At 39.4% G+C, this 22,240-nt stretch overlaps 1 protein-coding gene across 9 annotated transcripts in view; it reads left to right on the top strand.

The window, feature by feature from the left end:
- DMD (dystrophin) overlaps positions 1-22,240 on the top strand; it is a 2,261,655-nt gene that overhangs the window by 2,188,836 nt on the left and 50,579 nt on the right. For 6 of the 9 annotated variants that reach the window (XM_070462101.1, XM_070462105.1, XM_070462100.1 and 3 more), the window contains 6 exons: positions 1,454-1,565; positions 3,287-3,423; positions 4,130-4,168; positions 8,696-8,761; positions 9,854-9,919; positions 12,344-12,502. In XM_070462101.1, the coding sequence (XP_070318202.1) occupies positions 1,454-1,565; positions 3,287-3,423; positions 4,130-4,168; positions 8,696-8,761; positions 9,854-9,919; positions 12,344-12,502 (579 nt within the window). The remainder of the gene's footprint in view (positions 1-1,453; positions 1,566-3,286; positions 3,424-4,129; positions 4,169-8,695; positions 8,762-9,853; positions 9,920-12,343; positions 12,503-22,240) is intronic. The other 3 variants (XM_070462102.1, XM_070462108.1, XM_070462106.1) reach the window with 2 other exon arrangements.

Genomic DNA, 22,240 nt, shown 5'->3' with positions numbered 1-22,240 from the left:
TCCAGATTATGAATCCTTTCATCTCACCCAAATTGTGTCTTTCCTTGGGGTTTCCATTTTTATGTGAGGGTATGGTGGTGAGAGATTTCTGAAGACAGACAGATAAAAGAGGTTCTCCAAATAACTCTGAAAATGAATCATGTCTGTCAATCAGAAAATGTAATTAATGTAAATTTGTTTTAATTGAGACTTCTTGCTGAATTTTCTTTTGTCTTATGAAGTTGCTTTATCTATATAATTTTTTTAAAAATAAGTCCCTCAGGAAGTGTTGGTGCCCTTTTGATGGGTGGGGGATGGGTCTGAGATGTATCAATCTGTCCTTTTCTTTATTTTTAATGATATAAAAAATATCTGGTTTATTGATATGGCCGGAAACATTCCTTTCTCAACATATTCATATACATTACATAGAGTATGTCAGATACCTAAGGATAATTTTTTTTCTTTTTTTTTCCATTTATTTTTATTAGTTGGAGGCTAATTACTTTACAATATTGTGGTGGTTTTTGCCATACATTGACATGAATCAGCCATGGATTTACATGTGTTCCCCATCCCGATCCCTCCTCCCGCCTCCTTTCCCATCTCATCCCTCTGGGTCTTCCCAGTGCACCAGCCCTGAGCACTTGTCTCATGCATCCAACCTGGACTGGTGATCTGTTTCACCCTTGATAATATACATGTTTCAATGCTGTTCTCTCTAAACATCCCACCCTCGCCTTCTCCCACAGAGTCCCAAGTCTGTTCTGTACATCTGTGTCTCTTTTTCTGTTTTGCATATAGGGTTATCATTACCATCTTTCTAAATTCCATATATATGCATTAGTATACTATATTGGTCTTTATCTTTCTGGCTTACTTCACTCTGTATGATGGACTCCAGTTTCATCCATCTCATTAGAACTGATTCAAATGAATTCTTTTTAATGGCTGAGTAATATTCCATGGTGTATATGTACCATGGCTTCTTTATCCATTCGTCTGCTGATGGGCATCTAGGTTGCTTCCATGTCCTGGCTATTATGAACAGTGCTGTGATGAACATTGGGGTGCATGTGTCTCTTTCAGATCTGGTTTCCTCAGTGTGTATGCCCAGCATCTGTCCTTTCTGAGCGTTGTTTTCAATTCCAGTATTTGGTCTTCAAAAACCTAGAAGTTTGCCAGTGTCTTCCTACTTAATCTGAAAGAGTTCCCAGTGGAGTTTAAGCAAGAGCTGAGTTTTCTCCCCTCCCTCCAAATGTTTACAGGATGTTTCTGCCAAAATGTTTTGATACTGCAGGTAAAGCACCAGAAAAATCTGGAGGTAGGAATTTAATCACTTACCTTGAGGGATTAATAAACATGGCATTCTGTTTCTAGAATTAAAACAGTATGGAAGGAGGTTTCTTAAAGGGTATTCTTTGGGAATTTGATCTGAAGAGATACATACATGTTTGTTTTTGTGCTTTACCAGGTACAGGAGTCTAAAGCACTTTAATTATGACATCTGCCAAAGCTGCTTTTTCTCTGGCCGTGTTGCAAAAGGCCATAAAATGCACTATCCCATGGTGGAATATTGCACTCCGGTAAGTAAATGTGTCCCTGAGCTTGAGTCAGCTCACCTGGGAGAAGTTTCAGTTTTCTAGTGTTGCAGATGATCTGTGATGCTATGATTGCTCAGTTCCCCAGATGTTGCCCAACTCAAGTAGCTCCAAATTGCAGACTCTGGGATTGACTTTATCCCTGGTGCAATGCCTGGCACACACATAATGTCATAGACACTCCACACATACTGTTGGGTGAAGCAATAGTTTTCTTTTTTGTTTCTGTGGGTTGTAGAGAAGACATTTTCACGTTTAGTTTCTGCATCCCTAGCTGTTGTGTGTAGAGGTGTTAGGCCTATGGGGCACATTGAGTATGGAGGAGGAGTAATGTAGGTTCCCTGAAATTTGTAATCCACCATTTAAATGACTCTTGCTCATCTTTTGTCTGTTCAATATACTAACACCATTAAATGCTAGGCATTTACCTTTGAAACTACACTGTATGAGAGAGGTATTATTTTTATCCCCTTTTTACAGTTGAGAACTCATGACATTCTGAGGTTGAAAAGTTTGCCCAAGTTTCTATAATTAAGTTATTTCTTATATTTCTATATAATAATATTTCTATAATTAAGTTATTGTCTTGGGGAAACGTTAAGTGGCCAAGAGAACTTTGAAAAATTGCTGGTGACACATATATGGACACCAAGGGGGAAGGTGGTGGTGGTCTGAATTAGGAGATTGGGATTGACATATATACACTATTGACACAGTATATAAAATAGATAACTAATGAAAACCTACTGTATAGTGCAGGGAACTCTACTCAATGCTCTGGTGAGCTAAATGGGAAGAAAATCCCTCAAAGGGGTGATGCATGTGTACGTACAGCTGATTCACATTGGTGTACAACAGAAGCTAACACAGCATTGTAAAGCAACTATAGTCCAATAAATATTAACTTAATAAAGAAAGAAAAGAAAAATCACTAGTGAAATGGAAAGGGCATGGACTTGATGGACACAGACCTGGGTGTATATCTCGTATTCTTTCAACACTGGCTGCTAGCTATTCAAAGTGCCATCTGTGGGCCGGCAGCTTTGGCATCACCTGGGAGCTTATTAGCAATGCAGAACCTCAAACCTCACCCTGGACTTTCTAAATCAAAAGCGGCATTTTAGCAAGGTCTGCAGGTAGTTTCCAACACATCAGAGTTTGAGAATTTCTGCTTTAGAGCTTTTCTCTCTTGCATCTTCAGAACTATCCTCCCAGTTATTTCATTGTCTTCCTCACTTTGATTCCTTTTGCAAAGGTATTCAATGATGGAGAATGTACCATGCTGTGAAACGAATGGTACTTAGTAGGTAAAATCTGACAGCAATATGGACAGATACCGTTTTACAAATACCATAAGGTGTGGCAAAACTGAAGGTCAACACTCTGACCTGCAGACGTCTGTTAATTACCATTTATCGAGCAGCCTAGTAGTTGACACTTCATTGATTCATCATCACAACTTATTGAGGCATTCTTGCTTCAGTTTTGTAGATGATTGGAGCCTTGGGTAGGTAAATAACTCACCCCCGTTAACCTCATTAGTAAAGGGCAGGTCTGGTGTCAAAGCCCGTTTTGTGTGATTTCAGCTTTTGCTCTCACCTCCTGTTCTTAATTGTAAGACAAATACCTCAAGGCAGAGCACTGAAGTGGTGCTTTCCGTTCGAAACCTTGCCTTAAGGCTGATCTCCTCATGATTTCCGTTTCAGACTACATCGGGAGAAGATGTTCGAGACTTTGCCAAGGTACTAAAAAACAAATTTCGCACCAAAAGGTATTTTGCGAAGCATCCCCGAATGGGCTACCTGCCAGTGCAGACGGTCTTAGAGGGGGACAACATGGAAACGTGAGTAGTGGCCAGAGCACAGCAGCCTCTTAGTTGACGTATATTTGAGCTCCTCTCACCTGAATACCTTCCTTCACTCCCAAATGCAAACAGTCTCTCCTATTTCTTTCTTTAGATTTACTGTAGCTGTAAAGAGAAAAGTGAGCTGACATTCAGTCACCAGTTTCTGTGTCAATTGTCCCGTGAACAGTGACCCTTTCGGAAAGTTAAACTGTATCTCACAGGAGAAAAAAAAACCACCATATTCTGGCTCCTAATTCCCTTACAAAGGCTTGTAAGAAATACGGGACTGTTTACAAATGAGTGACTCCAAGATTTCATTTTGATTCTACCCCCTCACAAATCAGTAGGCGTGTGTCTTTTTGTATCTGATTGTGTGGTCGTAGCTAGTCACTTTTTCCTACTTGAAAGAAAATAATGGCCACAGGAAATGTCTTCACAGTAAGTAGTTATGATTCTCTAGATCCAAATGATGATCTTGTCTTCACCTCTTTTGAACCTTCTCTTCTGTTTTCCATGAATCTGATGGCAGTCGCACCACTGGTTTTCTTTTAATTCACCTTTCACCTTTGTCTGGCCGTTGCTTTTCATGGTTCATACTTAATTGGGTTTCATTTATTTTGACCTTTCAGTAATTTTTTTTTGTGTGTGTGTGTGGCTGAGTTTGCCTGTGTCTCTCTTCACCACCTCATTTTTTGTTTTGCAGTCCTGTTACTCTGATCAACTTCTGGCCGGTAGACTCTGCGTGAGTACTTGCGCTGAAGGGTGCTGCTATCACGAACACATTCGCTTGCTTGATTTTTAAAAAAATTTTGTTCTGTTTGTTTTAAGGACATTTTAATTTCCCTTCCTTCCTTTCAAAATTTTTCCCTTGCTGAGACTTTGAGGGTGCCCTCTGCCACAGATTAGGAGAGTCAGTGAGGTTTTAGGGTCCCCACCTGGTCAAATGAAAACCAGCAGAAATCCTGGCCTGGAGGTTAAAGTAACATTACAGAAATTGCTGGGTTGTTAGTTCTGTTCCTGGCAGACATGTTTATATGCTCTTTCCTTGTAAGCAGAGAAGAGCCTTCTGATTACATAATAACATTCTTTAGTCATATTTCTAGAGATTGAGTGCTTTAGGATCTTCAAAAGGATGATGCTTTATTCTTTAGGGCCTGTTATAAGTGGACCATTAAAAGCCAGCAAAGTTTGTTTCATGTTATAATGTTGAGTATGATTGAATAATTTCAGTGAGGCATGTGGCCTTTTTATCAGGTAATGCCATGCTATTTGACTAATCTTTATATATATATATATATGTGTGTGTGTGTGTGTGTGTGTGTGTGTGTGTATGCGTGTATATATATATATATATATATATATGAATTTCTCAGTTTTGACCTACACTCACTTTGCTCTCTTCTCCAAGCTAAATACCCAGCTCATAAACATACATTTACACTGGAAGGAAAGTGTACTGTAGTCTTTGTTATTACTATTGGTGTGTCTTATTAATAATACTAATACTTGATATTAATAAATAATTGATTGACTTATCTCAGAATTTAGAATGTCATTAGAAAACTCTATAGAGTCTGTGATTTATATATCAGCAAAGTGCATTGTTTTAAAGTTACAGTGTGTGGGGGGGTTTATAACAAAATTTTGGTATTTCACAATGTATGCTATTAAAATGTTTATTTAAAGTCAGACAGTTCTATTATATATAAGAGGGAAATGACTAATTTGGAGAGTGGACTTATATAAGAATTCAGTTTATCTTTATTGGGTCTTTTTTATTCCACCATGTAGTTAAATTTTAAGTAGGTCCTTTTTATTTTATTTTTTATTTTAATTTTTTTCCATTTATTTTTATTAGTTGGAGGCTAATTACTTTACATCATTGCAGTGGTTTTTGTCATACATTGAAATCCTTTTTAAAAAAAATAAAATAAAGTAGGTCCTTTTTAAAAAATCCTGTCGTGATAAGTGCAAACTATTAATTGAAGTTTATTTGAAGTCTTTATTGGCCTAAAGGAAGTGTGAGGCTTTCCTTTCTTCTTTAAAGCCACATTATTGTGCCCTTTAATTTTGAGATATGGTTACTATACTTGATTTCTTTACTAATTATGCTTAAACAACTTGGGGAGTTATTTAGGTTCAGCTATGTTCCTTGCTATTGGTAATTATTTTCCCTATCCCAGGTAGTCTATATGTTTACAGAAAGTAACACCTTTCATAAATAAAGAACTTTTAAAAAATAATACACTGAAATTCTCAGCTGGATTAGATCCTGATAAGCAAATGGATTTTCTCTGTGTTGGAATAAGTTCTAACCAACTTAAAAATCCAAAAGACAAATATGCCAAAGGTTAATTTTTTAAAGCACATAGACAGAGGTAGCAGCAGAGCATAATAAAGAATAACTAACTAGAGAGGAAGTTTATTCTATCCATAAGCTAATGAGAAGCATTCAGGGAGTCAGTTTAATGTAGCTTATTTTAAGTAGAGGGTGTTTGTCTTTCTGAAAACATTCTTTTTAAAAAATATATTCTCTAGCAACTGAAACCTGCCCCCACTTTGCCTTCCCATAAAAAGTATGCTGGATTATTCAGAAATAGTGGGAAATTCTAATTTTGAGGAAGAAAACAAACCCAGCAGACTGAAGTCCCTGTAATATGTGTAATTTTATTAAAGTCTTTATTCATGGGGTGGTAAATAATTTAGAAAATAAATTGTAAAGCTATTTTCTTCAGGCAGAAGAGTCAGCTCCTAGAGTGCTTTGTCTTGCAAGAATTCTATTCGATATTAACAAATCCTGTGACAATGACAGCATTTAGTCCATTCAGGATGGATCATAGAATTTGAAAATTTACTGAGATACAAATCTTTTTTTTCCTTAGGAAAAAACCCCTTATTTACCTGGATTTGTCACCTTAGTTGAAAGTAAACCTGGCATAAACCTTTTATATTGTTTGTCCACAAGTGAGACGGTCAAACCATATTCTTTTAGCTCTTCTGCCTTGAAAATTTATTAGTGGAGTTGTCACAGATAATGAGAAAATGGTGGTGGAGGGGATGGAATTGGCCATCAACAATAACAGGAATAATCCTTTGGGGGATCTATCACTTTATATTTAGGAAGTGAGAAGGGATAACAGTATTCTTACCTTCCCTTGGAAAAGTGCTTAGAAGGCTTTGCATTTATCTTTGTTTCTGGACTAAGTGGTTTTATACTTTTACTAATTCTTGGTTTTTAGATGATTCTTCTCTGACTAGTATTCCCTTTTGGCTCATTTTCTGGTTTCATAAGTACCTCCTTTAGTGTGTGTGTGTGTGTGTATATATATATACACACACACACATATATATATACACATACACACACACATATATATATATATTTAGATTTCTTGGTTTTTATGAGTTCTTGTGCTTAAGCATGCTGTGTTAGGTGCTACATACTTTAATAAGAAAAATAACATGGAAATATCCTCAAGGCTAAGAATTAAAGCTTTGCATAAGATATCCTGTTTAAGATTTTATTAAAGTGTTTTGCATTTACATGCTGAGCTTTCTTAGTGCAGTTATGCTCTAAGATCTCATGTTTTTTTCTTCTCTACACTACCAATGTAGCAACTGTTACAAGGGAGAAACACTAATATGTTTTCCTTGATGGTGGGCTTTTAGCTTCTAAGACGTATATAATCGAAAGACTGGTCTGTTCCAGAAGATAGGGCTTATAAACCAATTAATCCAAGTACTCAGTTATCTTGACCTGCAGTGAATATTTCCAAGCAAACCTTGGCATTTTTCTAATAATGGACTGTTCCAGGGTTCTAACAAATTAGCAGATTATCTCCAAAACTAGAGTGAAGATTTACCTGAAAATCTTTGGATCTGCCTGGTAAACTGGGTTGCCATCCTTTTGTTCCCTTATGACAGTTTTAGCATCTTTGTAGTTGATTCCAAGTTTGAGTCTGGTGACAATTGACGTTGACAACATTGGTTTCATAAATAAGACATTTATCTCTCAGGCAAGATTTCAGTTCCCTGGTTATGTAGTGTGTTATAACTATTTTATAATTATGTGTCTTCTTTGAGAAACACAGATTTCTACTATATTTCCTATGTAAACATAGGTAACTACACATTTTTCTTTTTTTTTTAACTGTAAGAAAAAACATATTCTTCTTAGTGTTCTGAACAAGTTCTTGAATTCTGCTTAGGCACTGGACTAAACTAGTCCTTACTGAATAGATCACTGTCAACTTTTGGACTCATGCCTTTACCTAAGGGCATTCTGTGTCAGGAGAGAAATGGAAGAGACCTTTTTGTCCGATTCCAGTTAAAACAAAAAAAAGCACAAGCCCAAACTGGTTTTCAGAACAGATGGATTTTTTTTTCCTACAGTTAATCTAAAAGATACTATAAAAACTTCAAGGACAATTAATAGATCAGGTATGAAAAGGTGAAAACATGTCAACCCTACCAAACTGTTCATCTATGAAGCCAAAAACATAGGGTTTTTTTTTTTTACCCACAAAGTAAATAGACTATGAATGCTAATCCTCCTCTCATTTTTCGCTCTGTACATTAGCACACAGTATCCCTAATAAGAAATATGCCAGGTACTGTGACATTCTATTGAAGTTCGTAGTTCTTTTTTTAAAGCATCACATTATAATTTGGGGCCCTTCCGTGTTACTCTACCAAGTAGCAGTACAGTCCTGCTGCTAACGTGGTAGATATATTCCTTCTTTACAAAATTGTACAGACCAAGGCTTCTTGATACGTGGAATCTTGGTCACAGACTGCAGTGGCCTCTCCAGAGCTAAAATCATTGACTGCAAATGTACTAGGCAAATGTACAGTTTTCCTTCAATAAGAAGGCAGCTAAAAATGGCACAGGTGTAAACTGTGTGAAGTTTTAAACCATATACTGCTAACACAATTTCAGAACTGTAAACGATGAGACATGACAGGATAGGAAGACTGAGTGTCAGGTAGAGACTGTCTCCTTGACCTTTTCTGTCATTAAAACTTGCCAGAGAAGTTTGCAATCCCTCCTTGTGGCTTTTGAGAAAAGCAGAAGGATGACCAATCATCTGTCAAACCTAGATTGTCAATACTTGATGGTCTCTCTAAGATATAGAGACAAGCAGATGTGTATCTGATTCGTAGTTTTAGGCTGAAAGCATTCTAGGCCGTGTATGTAACAGAACTGTGGGGTGGGTTTTTCTCCATCAATGGGTGGTATCTGTGACTAATCACATTTTCTGCCTTATAGGCCTGCCTCGTCCCCTCAGCTTTCACACGATGATACTCATTCACGCATTGAACATTATGCTAGCAGGTATGAGACTAGTTGAATGCCAGGCAAATATTGATTGAAGTAACTAACCAAGGAAAGCTAACCTATAATGATTTTAAACAAATCTTTTCTTTTTTCCCCAATCTTGTCTGATTTCTACTAATCACCTTGCCCTCTAACGTGCATGCCGTTCCAACTGCATGTTGTTTTTGAACACCAATGAGAGCTTCAGTCCAGAACAATCTGCCCTAACCTCGGCCTTTAAACATTTTGAGAGCCTTGTTATGTTCTATATACTGAGCACGTTTAATCCGTTGACTTAGAAATCATCTACCCTTCTTAGAAAACTGCTAGACCAGACATTAAGTATATGAAGAAATGATACTGTGTTATATGCAGAATATGAAAGAAAGCATTGGCTTAGATTTCTGTGTGTATTTGACAAAATGTGGTGTAAAGAAGAGAATCATTACTTTTCCTAATCCTTGGACCTTTCTGTCTCACATTCTTTGTGTTCGAGGTAACTTTTATATCTAAGAACTAAATTGCTAATTGTAAAATATGCCTGTTAAGTACATCTGCTAAGAGTTTGGTTAACTTTCAAGTTGTAAAAAGATTATTATTGTTTGAGGTGAAGGAGGTTTTTAAAGGTAAAAATTGGTGGTAGAATGTGTAGAGAGCTGTGAATTATCTTTTAGCAATATTTTAACTGCTCAACGTGTTTATCAACCATGGGATGTATTAACTAGCTATTATCATTCTGTCATTAGTGGAAAGCTTTCATTGTCTTAAAAAACACATGGGGTAGTGGAAGGTATGGAGTGTGTTTGTTGTTAAGGAAGCTTGTCCCATGAAAACAGGGGCCTCTTCTCAGCGAAAGGAAGATCAACCTGTGGAGAAAAAAAGAATGCAACTTCTCTTGTAATTTATAGCATAAATGTAAAGCAGCTTAACTAGCTGGAGTCCACCACTCACCTCAAACAGCTAGGCCAACACACACATCCTTTAAATATGAAGGATTCCTTTCTCCTCTTGACATGGTTTATCCTTTAGTTTTCAGGAATGTTCGATTAGGTCTTGAATAGAGTCTAAGAAGTCACAGAAGTTTTAATGAGCTTTTACGTTTTTTATCAGGCTAGCAGAAATGGAAAACAGCAGTGGATCTTATCTAAATGATAGCATCTCTCCTAATGAGAGCATGTAAGTATCCTGTCTCTTTTTACAAAATGTTCCTGACCATGAAATTGCTTAGAGGGATTTAGACATAGGGTAGCACAGAAGATAGGAATTAGCATTTATATTCATTGGATCTTTCTGGGAGACGCTCATTGGCTTTTTTTTCTTTAACTCTTGACAACCCAACACAGAATGAGCTCCTCAAAACTATGGCACAAATGTTCCCAGACATTTTGCCTTCCCCTCATTCAGTGCTGTACTACCACAAATTGCAGGGTTTCAAACACCAAAACTGTATGAAATGTTTACTCTTTGCCCAAACCTGCGGGACTTTTAAAGGGACTGGATGTTAATTTTTCAAGTGATGGCCCCATCCATGGGCAGTAGAACTATCATCTTGGAATAGCTACACTGGTATTCCCATGGGGTAGCTAGATGGACATTTTCCTGTAGAGAACCTAGCTAGCTTTTTTCTTTTTTTGTTTTTGATTGAGCATCTTCATGAGCTAAACAAACTGAGGCAGTCTTGTGAAGGGTTTAAGAAGAGGAAGTACAAGTTGAGGTCACAGTTTTGTAGTGGGATGATACTCCAGGCCTGTCCAATTTAAAGAAGGCGAGAGAGTGATGCTCAGAGTGGCAGAGAACACAGCGATGGCAGGGGAACAGAGGTTTCATTACAGAGTAAGGGTAGTATTGACCGTAAGGAGCATTGAGGAATCCTGCCATGAACCGAGAGCCTGAGGTGGAGGGAGCAGATTGAGAAGCTTGTTTGGAGGACAAACTGATAACGGAATAGACAACTTACAGAGATGAAATCTAGTCAAGGTACAATGATGGTGTCAGTTTCCTAGGTTACGGATGTCTCACCATTTTGTCACAGAGAATCTAGGCAAAGGGAAAATGGTAAATTTATCACATGTACATGGTGTGGCAACCCACAGTCACAGTCAAATGAGAAACAGCCTGTATAAGGATGAGACTGAAGGAAATAGTACCCAAGTAGCATTTATACATAACTGGTTATAGCAGACATGAGAATAAGTCATCTCCTCTGGTACATAAAGGTGATCAAGGTGATAATAGAGTCAACACTCAGCCATTCATAGTTATACTAAACAAAAAAGCTTTGCCCGTGAATATAACTGTGGTACATTCTCTTTCTGAGCTGTGGGGGAAAGTATTAATAGTATTAATATATAAACTACTTTGACAGAAAGATACATAAACAAAGAATCAACTAAATGTAAGCAACCTGAATGATTTGGCTCTTTGGATCACTGATTTGAATGTTAGAAACTATAGTACATTCACAGTGATTCCAGTTGTATCTATGTAAGAATGGCTGCCATTCATTGACTGCCCAAGGGAACAGTAAGAGAAGTTGAATTATAACTATCTGTTGTAATTAAACATGGGAAGTCCTCACAATACACCTTCAGAATTTGGGATGAGGGCTAACAGATTAGCTGGTCAAACTGCGTTTGGCTTATTTTTAAGCAAAATTTAGCTGTCGCTTATTCTGAGGGCATAGTATCCATTCTGACTCAGTGTTGCTTGGGAATAACATGAAATCTTAGGGTCAGGTCAGGGGAAGAGGTTTGATAGATGGGTTGACTTAACTTACATGTTTATTTTTAACACCCAGTCATTATTTTAATTTTAACTTGCTAACCAGTTATCTGACTTGATGGACCAAGATCATGTCAATTAGGAGGATTTTTTCCCCAAGTATCTGAAATTTTTTCAGCTCAGAGTCAGAGATGAGAAAAGGACATCAAACAGGTGTGGAGAGGGAAATGTTAACGTATCATCTTACTAATGTCTAGCCAGAAACAAAGGGTTTTAGCCTCTCATTAAGAACAGGATGAATTTCTTGTAACTCAGAGGTACACAGGCTTTTCAGGAGTTACAAGCAGTGCATTTAGAAAATAATTTCTCCTGTGTATGAGAGAATCCCTGGATATAAAGAAAGATGGCAGCTGCCTCCCGAAATACAAGCTTTTGGCCTCTTTGTTCTAAGCTGCTCTAAGTAATGAGTTGTTCAGTCCTCTTTTAATTAGTCGTGTTAATGGCTCTTTTTTTTTTCCTGCTGATTTTTGTTTTTCTAGCTAAACAATAATTGAATGAAATAGTCATTTAATGTATAGTTTCATTATTGTTACCATCCTGCTTCAGTGGGGTTAAGAAATTCAAGCCATTGACTTACTCATGTAAATTGACCACCCAGATTCGATGGAAAATCTGAGCAAGAAACGCTTGGAACTGTCACCCATAGGAGGGTAGAACCACAACCTCAAGAGTATCAAATGCCTTTAAAAGCAGGAGAAAGGGTCTAATTAATTGTTAAGAGCAAATAACTGTTTCAATTTTAAAGTAGACGCCCGAGTCCCTGCCCCCTAAAGCAAAATAAGGGGGGAAAAAACCAAAACCTTTGATTTTATTTTCCAGAGATGATGAACATTTGTTAATCCAGCATTACTGCCAAAGTTTGAACCAGGACTCCCCCCTGAGCCAGCCTCGTAGTCCTGCCCAGATCTTGATTTCCTTAGAGAGTGAGGAAAGAGGGGAGCTAGAGAGAATCCTAGCAGATCTTGAGGAAGAAAACAGGTGAGTTTTCTTTCTAGCTTTGTCATTGGGATGCAGAGCGCATACACTTGCACACATAGAAAAGTGCCAGGAATCTTCACTTAGAGTCATTCTATGTCTAACTGTTTTCTCCAATAATCTGTTTAGCTCCATTTACAGAGTCTCTTTTTTGTCATCTGAAAGAAGAAAATGAACGCAATAGCATAAGTAAGAATTCATACATTAGGTATTAAATAAATGAATGCTCGTGGTGGTATTTGATTTGCTGCATGTATTTTAGAGGCTTTGATCTCATATTTGAGAATAGAGTTTAAGAACAAAGTAGGTCATTTAATTTTCTGATGATACAATTTGTACATGTGTTTGGCCATATTACGTATCTTAAAGCATTTAAGAAAGTAGGCTCACTGGTCATATTTGGGGATGAATTAGTTCATCTTATTTTCCATCATCAAATACAGAAATCATTTATGATCACCATCCTAGCAGATTAGTGAGATAATTCTAGCTGTCAGTCATCACTTGAAAAAGATGTTCATGGGAAAAGACAAGAAATTATAAAGTAAAAAAAAATTTCTTTTCATGACTCCACAGAGGACAAAGATGTAAAGGTTTGGCATGTTGTGTGGCATCAGGATGATGCGAATCACTGGACTTTGCTTTTATGTTATGTGTATGACATCACAGGGCCCTTGCTTAAGAAAGGCTTTTGCATGTGATCACTTCTAACTCAGCGTGCCTTCTTTAGACAGATGCCACCAGGCAGGTCTCTAAAGGAGCAGTGGCTCAAATTTGTGGGACTTGAGTACTTTCATGTCTTTGGTTTAGCCCAAGGCGTGAAGACCTCTTCATCTTGGCAACACAGTATGTCTGAGAACCAAGTGCCCTTGGGGACTGTGTCACATCAAGATGAAAAGGCGAACTGCCATTCATCCATTGCTCGCTGCTGCCCCAGGCCTCTGTGTGGCTCTCAGTACCTCTGACCTGGGGCCAGAGCTCCTTATCTGGTCAGCTTGCCTCTGGTCTCTCTCACCCCCCAGTACCTCCTCCATACTCAAGGTAGTTGTGCATCTTCCCAGTGCCAAGAGCCATCACGGCATTCTTCCTTGACTGGATTTCTGCATCTTTTTAAAAAACCTAGCTTCTCAGCTGGACATTTTCAGCCTTCCACAATTTTCTCTTGACCTGGTTTTTTACACCATCGTCATCTTGTGTACCTAGATTCTGGCTGTGCTATTGTAACTACTGTTTCTGAATGCGTCCTGCTTTCATGCACTTTCAGAATTCAGCTCAAACTTGCTTCTCAGCCTAGCTGCCATCCTCCACGCCGTTACTCTGAATGATTTTCCCCACCGAGCCCCTAGCAGATGGGGCTGCATTTGGAAGTAATCTGTTGTTTGTCTAGGCCATGGGGTCGCAAAAAGTCAGACATGACTTAGCGACTGAACAACAACAAATTAGATGTCTTTCGGGGTAAAGTGGTTATCACTGTACTAATCGGTTCCTGCATTTGGAAGTAATCTGTCGTTTGTCTAGATCCTCATAATGCCTTGGATCTTTCTCCATGAACTTTGTTGCAGTTAGCTTTTTTATCCGCTACCCACCACCACCCTCCCCACCCCACCTCTCTCTAATGGAGACAGTGAATGCCTTTGGAATAAGGACTGTGTCTTAATCTATGTTAATGTCCCCTATCGTGCTTAGCACAGTGTGACTATTTAGTGGGTTCTCCAGAAATTTTTGGTAAAAGCCTGAGGTAAGAATATAGAGAAGAGATCACACAGGTACCATTCACGAGGTAATACTAAGCATTCTGTTGATTTTAATGGCAACATTATTTGGGGCTTTATATGTAAGACTGACAGTGAATATCATGGTTGATAAAACCTTTCCCTCTACTGTATTGAGTATCATTAGTATTCATTTATGTTAAGTCTTTAATTATTTTAGGAAATCAAAGTCAAATAGGAAGAAAAGCTGGTATTGGTATTATAAAGAGAATTCAATGTCATCCAGGGCTAAGAATATTTTTCTACTACGTGAATGTCCATTGTGCTCTATGTCTTTCTATTTCATTGGTCAAGAGTTCTGTTTTATCACTGCTGCACCTTCCCTCCATACCATTACAACCAGGCCAAAGAGTGTTGGTGAAGAGTACTAAAACTATCATTTGAATTAGCATTTCATCATTTTCAGAGCACTGTAATGCATTTTGGGTTATTTCATCTTCCTAAAAGTGCTATGTAGAAGATTAATAAGAAGATGTAGGTTCAGAGGGGTTCAAATGGCTTGACCTAAATTTCAGACAGCCAGTGGCAGAACCAACTCCAGATCCAGATTTTCTGACTCAGAATATTCTGTCAACTCTGCCTTGTGCCCCAGCATAAAGAAGAGTCATCTTATATAAGTATCATTTACGCAGAATTGTAGCACATTCCATGGAAGGTACCTATACTGGAGGGAATATTTTTAGGACTACACATGAATAAACCTGTCCATCTACCTGTGGTACAGAAATAACCACTTTACCCCGAAAGACATCTAATTTGTTGTTGTTGTTCAGTCACTAAGTCATGTCTGACTCTTTGCAACCCCATGGACTGCAGCATGCCAGGGCTCCCTGTCTGTCACTATCTCCCGGAATTTGCTTAAATTCATGTCCATTGAGTTGGTGATGCTTTCTCCTGGAGTTTGCTTAAATTCATGTCCATTCAGTTGGTGATACTTTCTAAGCATCTCATCCTCCGCCGCCCCCTTCTCCTCCTGCCCTCAGTCTTTCCTAGCATCAGGGTCTTTTCCAGAGAGTCAGCTCTTCGCATCAGGTGGCCAAAGTATTGGAACTTCAGCATCAGTCCTTCCAATGAATATTCAGGACTGATTTCCTTTAGGACTGACTGGTTTGATCTCCTTGCTGTCCAAAGGATTCTCAAAAGTCTTCTCCGGCCCCACAATTCAAAAGCATCACATAAGGTATCCAAGGCCATTCCCTTAAAATGAAATGGTTAGTTCTCTGAAAGAAATAAAAAAGAAAATATTCCAGGGCTGCTCAGAAATCCAAAATGAATCTGGTGTTGGTGCCGGTCTTTCTGTAAGTTATCTTAACCCTCAACTAAAGGTCAGGATGAGCTTCCTTCTTTCTCTGCTTTGTCATGTCTTTACTTCTTACCAATCCCAAAGAAATGTGTCTATAGCAAGGGTCCCCAGCCTCTGGGCCGTGGACCAGTACCTCCTGTCAGATCAGTGGCAGCAAAAGTGCTTGAATCATTCCGAAACCACCCCCATGTACCCCTGGTCTGTGCAAAAACTATCGTCCACAAACTCAGTCCCTGGTACCAAAAAGTCCGGAGCTGCTGCTCTGCTGAGCTCCCCTCCTGAAAGTAGCCTCTGGTTTTCTTTGCTCTAGCATCTCCTGTCTTCTTGCACTTCTTCTCAAAGAGCTTCAAAGAGCCATGACTTTGTCTTCATGATCTGACTTCAGTGTTGCTTAAGGAGCCTGTAATTCACCATTTCCTGTCCTTCCTCTGAGAGAACCCAGGAGGTCATTAGTTGCCCACCAAGCTGGCTGTATTTCCCTAGTCAAATTGGCTGCATAATTGAACAAATACAGCACACATTTTGAGCAAATGGGGAAGGATATTGAAAACTGAGAGTGTCTTGGGTCCTTTGGACATATGTCTGTGGGTACTTTGTGTTCCTTTATTCTGTAGCAAGGGCTTATCTCCAGAGGACAGCAAAGGAAGGAGGCTTGAAGATCTCCATCCCTGACTAGATGTGTTACGGAATTCTGTTATTCTTATTCATGACACCTCCCCACCGTCACCTTGGAAAACAGAAAATGGCTAATTAGGAAGTGTCCTGGGGGTATCTTATCTCTGTCTTTAGAATTCCATTTCTCCCAGTTGTTGCACATAGCATTCAATAAATATTTGTTGAATAAATTAATGAATAAATGAATGGAAATGAAGCTGAATTTATTTTCATTGTTACCTCTTACATGTAGTTTTGGTGAAAACTCTTCTTAAAACCTAATTTCATAGAGAAAAGCCTCTTGCAAGCTTTTCTTCTACTTGCCTTTCAGAATACTTCCCCTTTTTAAACATCTTTAATGAGCCTCAAGCATTGCTTTGTCATAAATTTAGAATGCTCAAAATTCATTTTCCAAATCCTAAGCCCTGCCTGTCTCCACCCTCCCCCCCAGCATTCTCTGATTTGTGGCTTATGCCACAAAGATAAGGTGAAAGCTCTGAGCAGAAGCTAAGTCTGACTCAGAATTTTCTCAATAGCATCTCTCATAAATTTGGGTGACTAGTGACTTCTACAGTCTGTACTGTTTCACTTCTGCATAATGTCACTCCCTCATACCACAGATAATTCTGATTTACCTCTTTGGCTGAGCCCAGTTGGATGTTGAGAATTTGCTCCACTGTGTGTGTGTCTTTGGCATTGCCAACTCAAAGTTTGCTTTTTTTCATGCATAGATGAAAGCCTGCAATCTCCTGACTTAAATCTGTAGTGTCAAATTCCGAGGTATTTTTCTCTGCACTGTCTAAATGAACTCAGACTTGCTGTGAGATTCTAGGTATGGCCCTGGCAATGAAAAAGGTAACCATTGTGAAAGACAAAGCCTCGTTGTCATTCTGCTGCCTGCACATCAAATTGATTAGATTGTTCCCAAGTCTAAAAGGAGGGTAAATACTAACCAGATTTACTGTGAAGTCTACAGTTAATTAAAATGTTTAGTAGATGTTATATGACGCCAGGGGAATCTGGACTTCTAGTACCTACTCAGTACCTTTCATATATTTTGTTGTTGGGCAGCCAGTCATTATGTAGCCTAAATGTGAGTATTCCCTTGATCCTTTTCATTCCTCCAATGGTTATATAAGATTGTTAGTTATATTCAGAGAAATTCAAGATTGGTTACATACACCACTGGATTAAACTAGCTGGCGATCATAATCCTGTTGCTTTCCCTTAAAAATGACGTGATGACTGGGTCAGAATCTGGTGGTTTTCAATCTTCACAGTCTTAGGACATCTTTATTCCATGTTCCTTCCTTAGGTCTTTGTGCAAGACTCACATGATGGTGAGGAGATGGCCAAGATGAAGCTAAAGGGGGTCAGGAGTGGGCATTCCAGCACAGAGATGTCGGGGGGGAGCAGCACGGGATGTTTGGAAACTGTAAACTGTGGTGTATTTTCTGTAACAAGGCAGGGAATGGTACGAGAAGAAGCCAGACAGGTCAACAAGGCCAGGTGGGGACGGACAAAGATGTGATGAGCTGCTGAGGAGTAGGGACCTCCTGCACGCCCCCCCCCCACCTCAGGGTGAGCCAGGATTGATCCTGTTAGACTTATAGGCATGACTCGGCAGCTGTGTGTGGATGGGGGCGGGAGGGGGTGAGGACTTTGAAAAGCACAATCCCGGAAGAAGGAGTCATATTGGCAGGCAGCATGGAAGCCCAGGAAAGAGATGATAAGGGCCTACAGGAAGGTAATAGAAAAGGGGTGAGGGATATTTTGGGGGAGGGGTGGAGCTGTGTTGCTGTCTGGTTAGATGGATCTGGGGAGAGAAGAAATGAGCCCCAGTTCTGGCTGAGGCACAACAAGGATCGTCAGCTGGGACTGACAACTCACGAAGAGCTGTCTACTGATGAAGTGAGAGTTTGCCCTTCGATTCAGCAGGATTTACCGAGGGCCTTCCTCAAGGTTGAGTCACTGGAAGATGGTGAATGGGATGCAGAAGACATCAAGTTTGAGGTTCTGGTGATGTTGTTGTTTGTTGAGTTGCTAAGTCATGTCCGGCTCTTTGTGACCCTATGGACTGTAGCCCGCCAGGCCCCCCATCCATGGAATTCTCCAGGCAAGAATACTGGAGTGGGTTGCCATTCCCTTCTCCAGGGGATCTTCCCGATCCAGGGATCGAACCTTCGTCTCCTGTATTGGCAGGCACAATACAGGAGCCACCTGGGAAGCCCTTCTGGTGACATACCCATGGACAAATGTGTGACAGGGAGAAGTGAAACTGTGAAGCTTGCAGGAGGGGTGTGGGCCAGAGAGAACAGATCTGTGAGTCAGCAGCTCACAACTGGTGGTTGAGACTGAGGGTAAATTTATCTACCCAGGGTGCACATGGCAGAAGGAGAACACTGAGCTTGGTAGAACTCTAGAAGATGTAAACACTAAAATGTTTATATAATTCCTTTTATTATTTTAGTAAGTAATTCATGCACATTATGGGAAATCCAAAGACATGTAGAGAAAAGTGAATCTTTTTCCAGCCTTGTCCTCTGGCTGTCGTTCTCCCAACTCTCTACATATGCAAATATTTGTAATCAGTGGTTGGGATTATTTCACAGGGTGCTGTGCAGTGTTCATTTGGTCATTTTGTTCTACTTAAAGATCCCTAATCACTTTACACATGCTGGAGGAATATGCCAGAAGAAAAGGGGAAGGGAGTTTTTCCCAGAGACCGGAGGGAAAGAGGCACAAGGACACGGGAGGAGGCCTGGTTTTGAACAAGAGAAGTGAAAGTGTTAGTCGCTCAGTCTTGTCGGACTGTTTATGACCCTATAGACAGTAGCCCACTGGGCTCCTCTCTCTGTGGGATTCTCCAGGCGAGAATACTGGAGTGGGTTGCCATTTCCTTCTCCAGGGGATCTTAACCCAGGAATCGAACCTGGGTCTCCTGCACTGCAGGCAGATTCTTTACCATCTGAGCTACCAGGGAAACCCAATCAGGAGCACCTCTGAAAATGCTGTTGTAGGTGACGAAGTCTGGGTAAGGAACAAGGGTGAGGAAGGTAACAGTGCATGGTCACTGTCTAGTAGACATCATTGGTAGATTCTGATTCTCATAGCTGGTCTTTACAGTTTTATAAGTTGGATTGGGCAGGAAAGAGCAGTATATGAGAAATTTGATGATACTGAGGCCTCATGCCTCTTGGAGCCCCCAAAACAAAGGGCTCCAGAACCTTTTAAGACAAAGGGAGCTAGTTTTCCCACATACGTCAAACCACCAATATCTTTCATGGCAAGAGAAGCTGAAGGACATACCTACTGCATTTGATAAGCTTGCCTCAGGCTGGGAGGACAGTTGCATGGGGCGGGGTCACCATGATTCAGAGGCTCAGTTTCCAACTAAGTAACCCAGTAACCCAAGGTTCCTTCAGTTTATCCTGAGTTAATCAAAGCTCAGGGGGGGACCAGTTCATCCTATCCCATTCATGGATGTGGATGAATGACGTCAAATGACAATTTATTTCCTCCTTTGTCTGAGTTCTTCCTCTTTTTAACTGTCTTGTTACACTAAATGTGTTAATATGACCCTCAACCTTTCTGGGGAGCAGCCTGAGGTTGTTTTGAAGAAAATTCTCTTTTTCACAATAAAGATTGTTTTAATGTGCATATTATAATCCTCTGTAAACAGACTATTTAACTTAGATTCTAGTCTTTTTTTAAAAAAATTGAAGTATATCCATTTGTCTGCTGATTATTGTAAAGTAATTAGCCTCCAACTAATAAAAGTAAATGGAAAAATAAATAAACAATAAAATTGAAGTATAGATGATTTACAATATTGTGTTTCAGGTGTATAGCAAAGTAATTCAAGTATGTGTGTATGTGTGTACTTTTTTTCAATTATTTGCCATTATAGGTTATCACAAGATACTGTATATAGTCCCCTATGCTATACAGTAAATCCTTGTTGTTTATTTTATGTATGGTACTATCTGTTAATCCCAAACTGTACTTTATCCCTCCCCCTCTTCCCTTTTGGTAACTATAGGTTTGGTTTCTATGTCTGTGAGTCTGTTTCTGTTCTGTAAATAAGTTCATTTGTACTGTTTCTTAAATTCCATGTATAAGTGATATATTAGTCTTTGTCTGACTTCATTTAGTGTGATAATCTCTAGTGTGATAATCCATGTGTTGCAAATGGCATTATTTCATTCTTTTTTATGGCTGGGTAATATTCCATTGTGTGTGTATGTGCCACATCTTTATCCATTCATCTGTTGATGGACAACAGCATGAAGTTTTAGGTGCAAATACTCATTTTGCTTAAGTGGGAAATATGTGTTTTTTAAAGATTGAAGGTATCACTCCATTTTAGGGTCTTGTGTCTTAGATATCTTGGAAATGATAGCAAAAGTAAAATTGGTAAGCTTAGACCTTGGCACGGGAAATTAGATAGGCATAAGGATTGCTTCTGGCTTCCCTGGTAGCTCAGCAGTAAAGAACCCGCCTGCCAACGCAGGAGACACTGGTTCAGTCCTTGGGTTGGGAAGATCCCCTGGAGAAGGAAATGGCAACCCACTCTAGTATTCTTGCCTGGAAAGTCCCATGGACAGAGGAATCTGGCAGGCTACAGTCCATGGGGTCACAAAAGAGTCAGACACAACTTAAGTGACTGAACAACAGCAAGGATTGCTTCTTCTCAGAGAAGAACCTAAGTGACCCCTCCAGTGATAACACTATTCACGATTTACCAGTATAGTTATTGTCTTCCTAGAGCAGGCTGGATAAAAGCTGAAGTTCTTACAAGCCAGTTTCCCTTTTAGATCCTCCATGAAGACCCTCATCCTTCTTGTATCTTTTATTACCAGACCATCGTGCTACAGTAGAACTGACTGTAGTATTAACTTTCTTTAGTTACATTCCAAGCCTAAGGATATCATTCCACGCAACTCACCAGATAGTTAGTGAATACTTAATGTGTTTTTCAAAGTGCCAAGACTACAAAAAGGGATAAGCCTTGATTCTTACTCTCTTGGAGCTCAAAATGTAATAATAAAAAAAAGACCTTAAAATGTAAACAACTAAGTAAAACCCAGTATTGTAAGTGCTCTGGGAGCACGGAGGGCTCAGTTCTGTCTGAGGGACTAGAGAGACCTTCACAAAGGAAGGTGAAGATAAAGTCTGAATCAGAGTTTTCCAGGCTGAGAGAAGGAGTTAGGATGAGCCTTCCCGTCTATTGAGACCATGAGTTATGTGTGTTCAGAGCACAGGAGGAAAAGAACAAGAGAATAGTGGAATGGTAGCTGAAGGTCACTGTTGAAAGGGTTTTATATGTCAGACAAAGGAGTTTGTATTTATCCTATAAGCAGTTGAGCAGTGAGGGCTTTTTGAGGAGGAGATGATGGAGAAAAATGATTGTAGGCAGGGAGCTAAAGCCATGGAGACTGGCAGGACAGTGCAACAGTTTGTTGAAAGATGGCCAGGTTCTTAAGTAAGGATCCCTTACACAAGTGAAGAAGGGCTGAAGAAATGGGAAGGTCACTGAATGAATGAGGCCAGGGAAGATGAGAGAACGAGGAATGGGGCAGCATGAATTTTTTCACTAGGGAACTGGGACATGACAAGTAAACAAAAACCATAGAACATACAAGAAAAGCTACTAAGCAGCCAAGGTCAATGGATAGAGAAAAAGAACTATGTACTGAGCATACTGTTGTTTGCCCCAGGAGATTCAAGTGGAAATTTCCTATATTGCTTTTATGTATTCACTTTCCAAAAAAGATTTTAAAAAAACATAGCAGTAAGATTCCTATAGTAGAAACAGTAAATCAATGAATATAGTAGGGATTAGCTTAGTTGATATAATTGAGCTTCAAATTTGGTTTCAGGTTCCCTGCAGGCAGGGGGCTAAGAGGAAACAATGATTTGTCTCTCTCTCATTGTTGGATGAAAGAAGTAAAGAAACATGATTATCTTTGTTTAAACCCAGTGTTGGTTACACATCCTTGACATCAGCCC

Source organism: Odocoileus virginianus, chromosome X (genome assembly GCF_023699985.2).
Source record: "Odocoileus virginianus isolate 20LAN1187 ecotype Illinois chromosome X, Ovbor_1.2, whole genome shotgun sequence".
Lineage (NCBI taxonomy): Eukaryota > Metazoa > Chordata > Mammalia > Artiodactyla > Cervidae > Odocoileus > Odocoileus virginianus.
The sequence above is the reverse complement of the archived record's forward strand: the minus strand, read 5'-3'. Positions and strand labels throughout refer to the sequence as shown.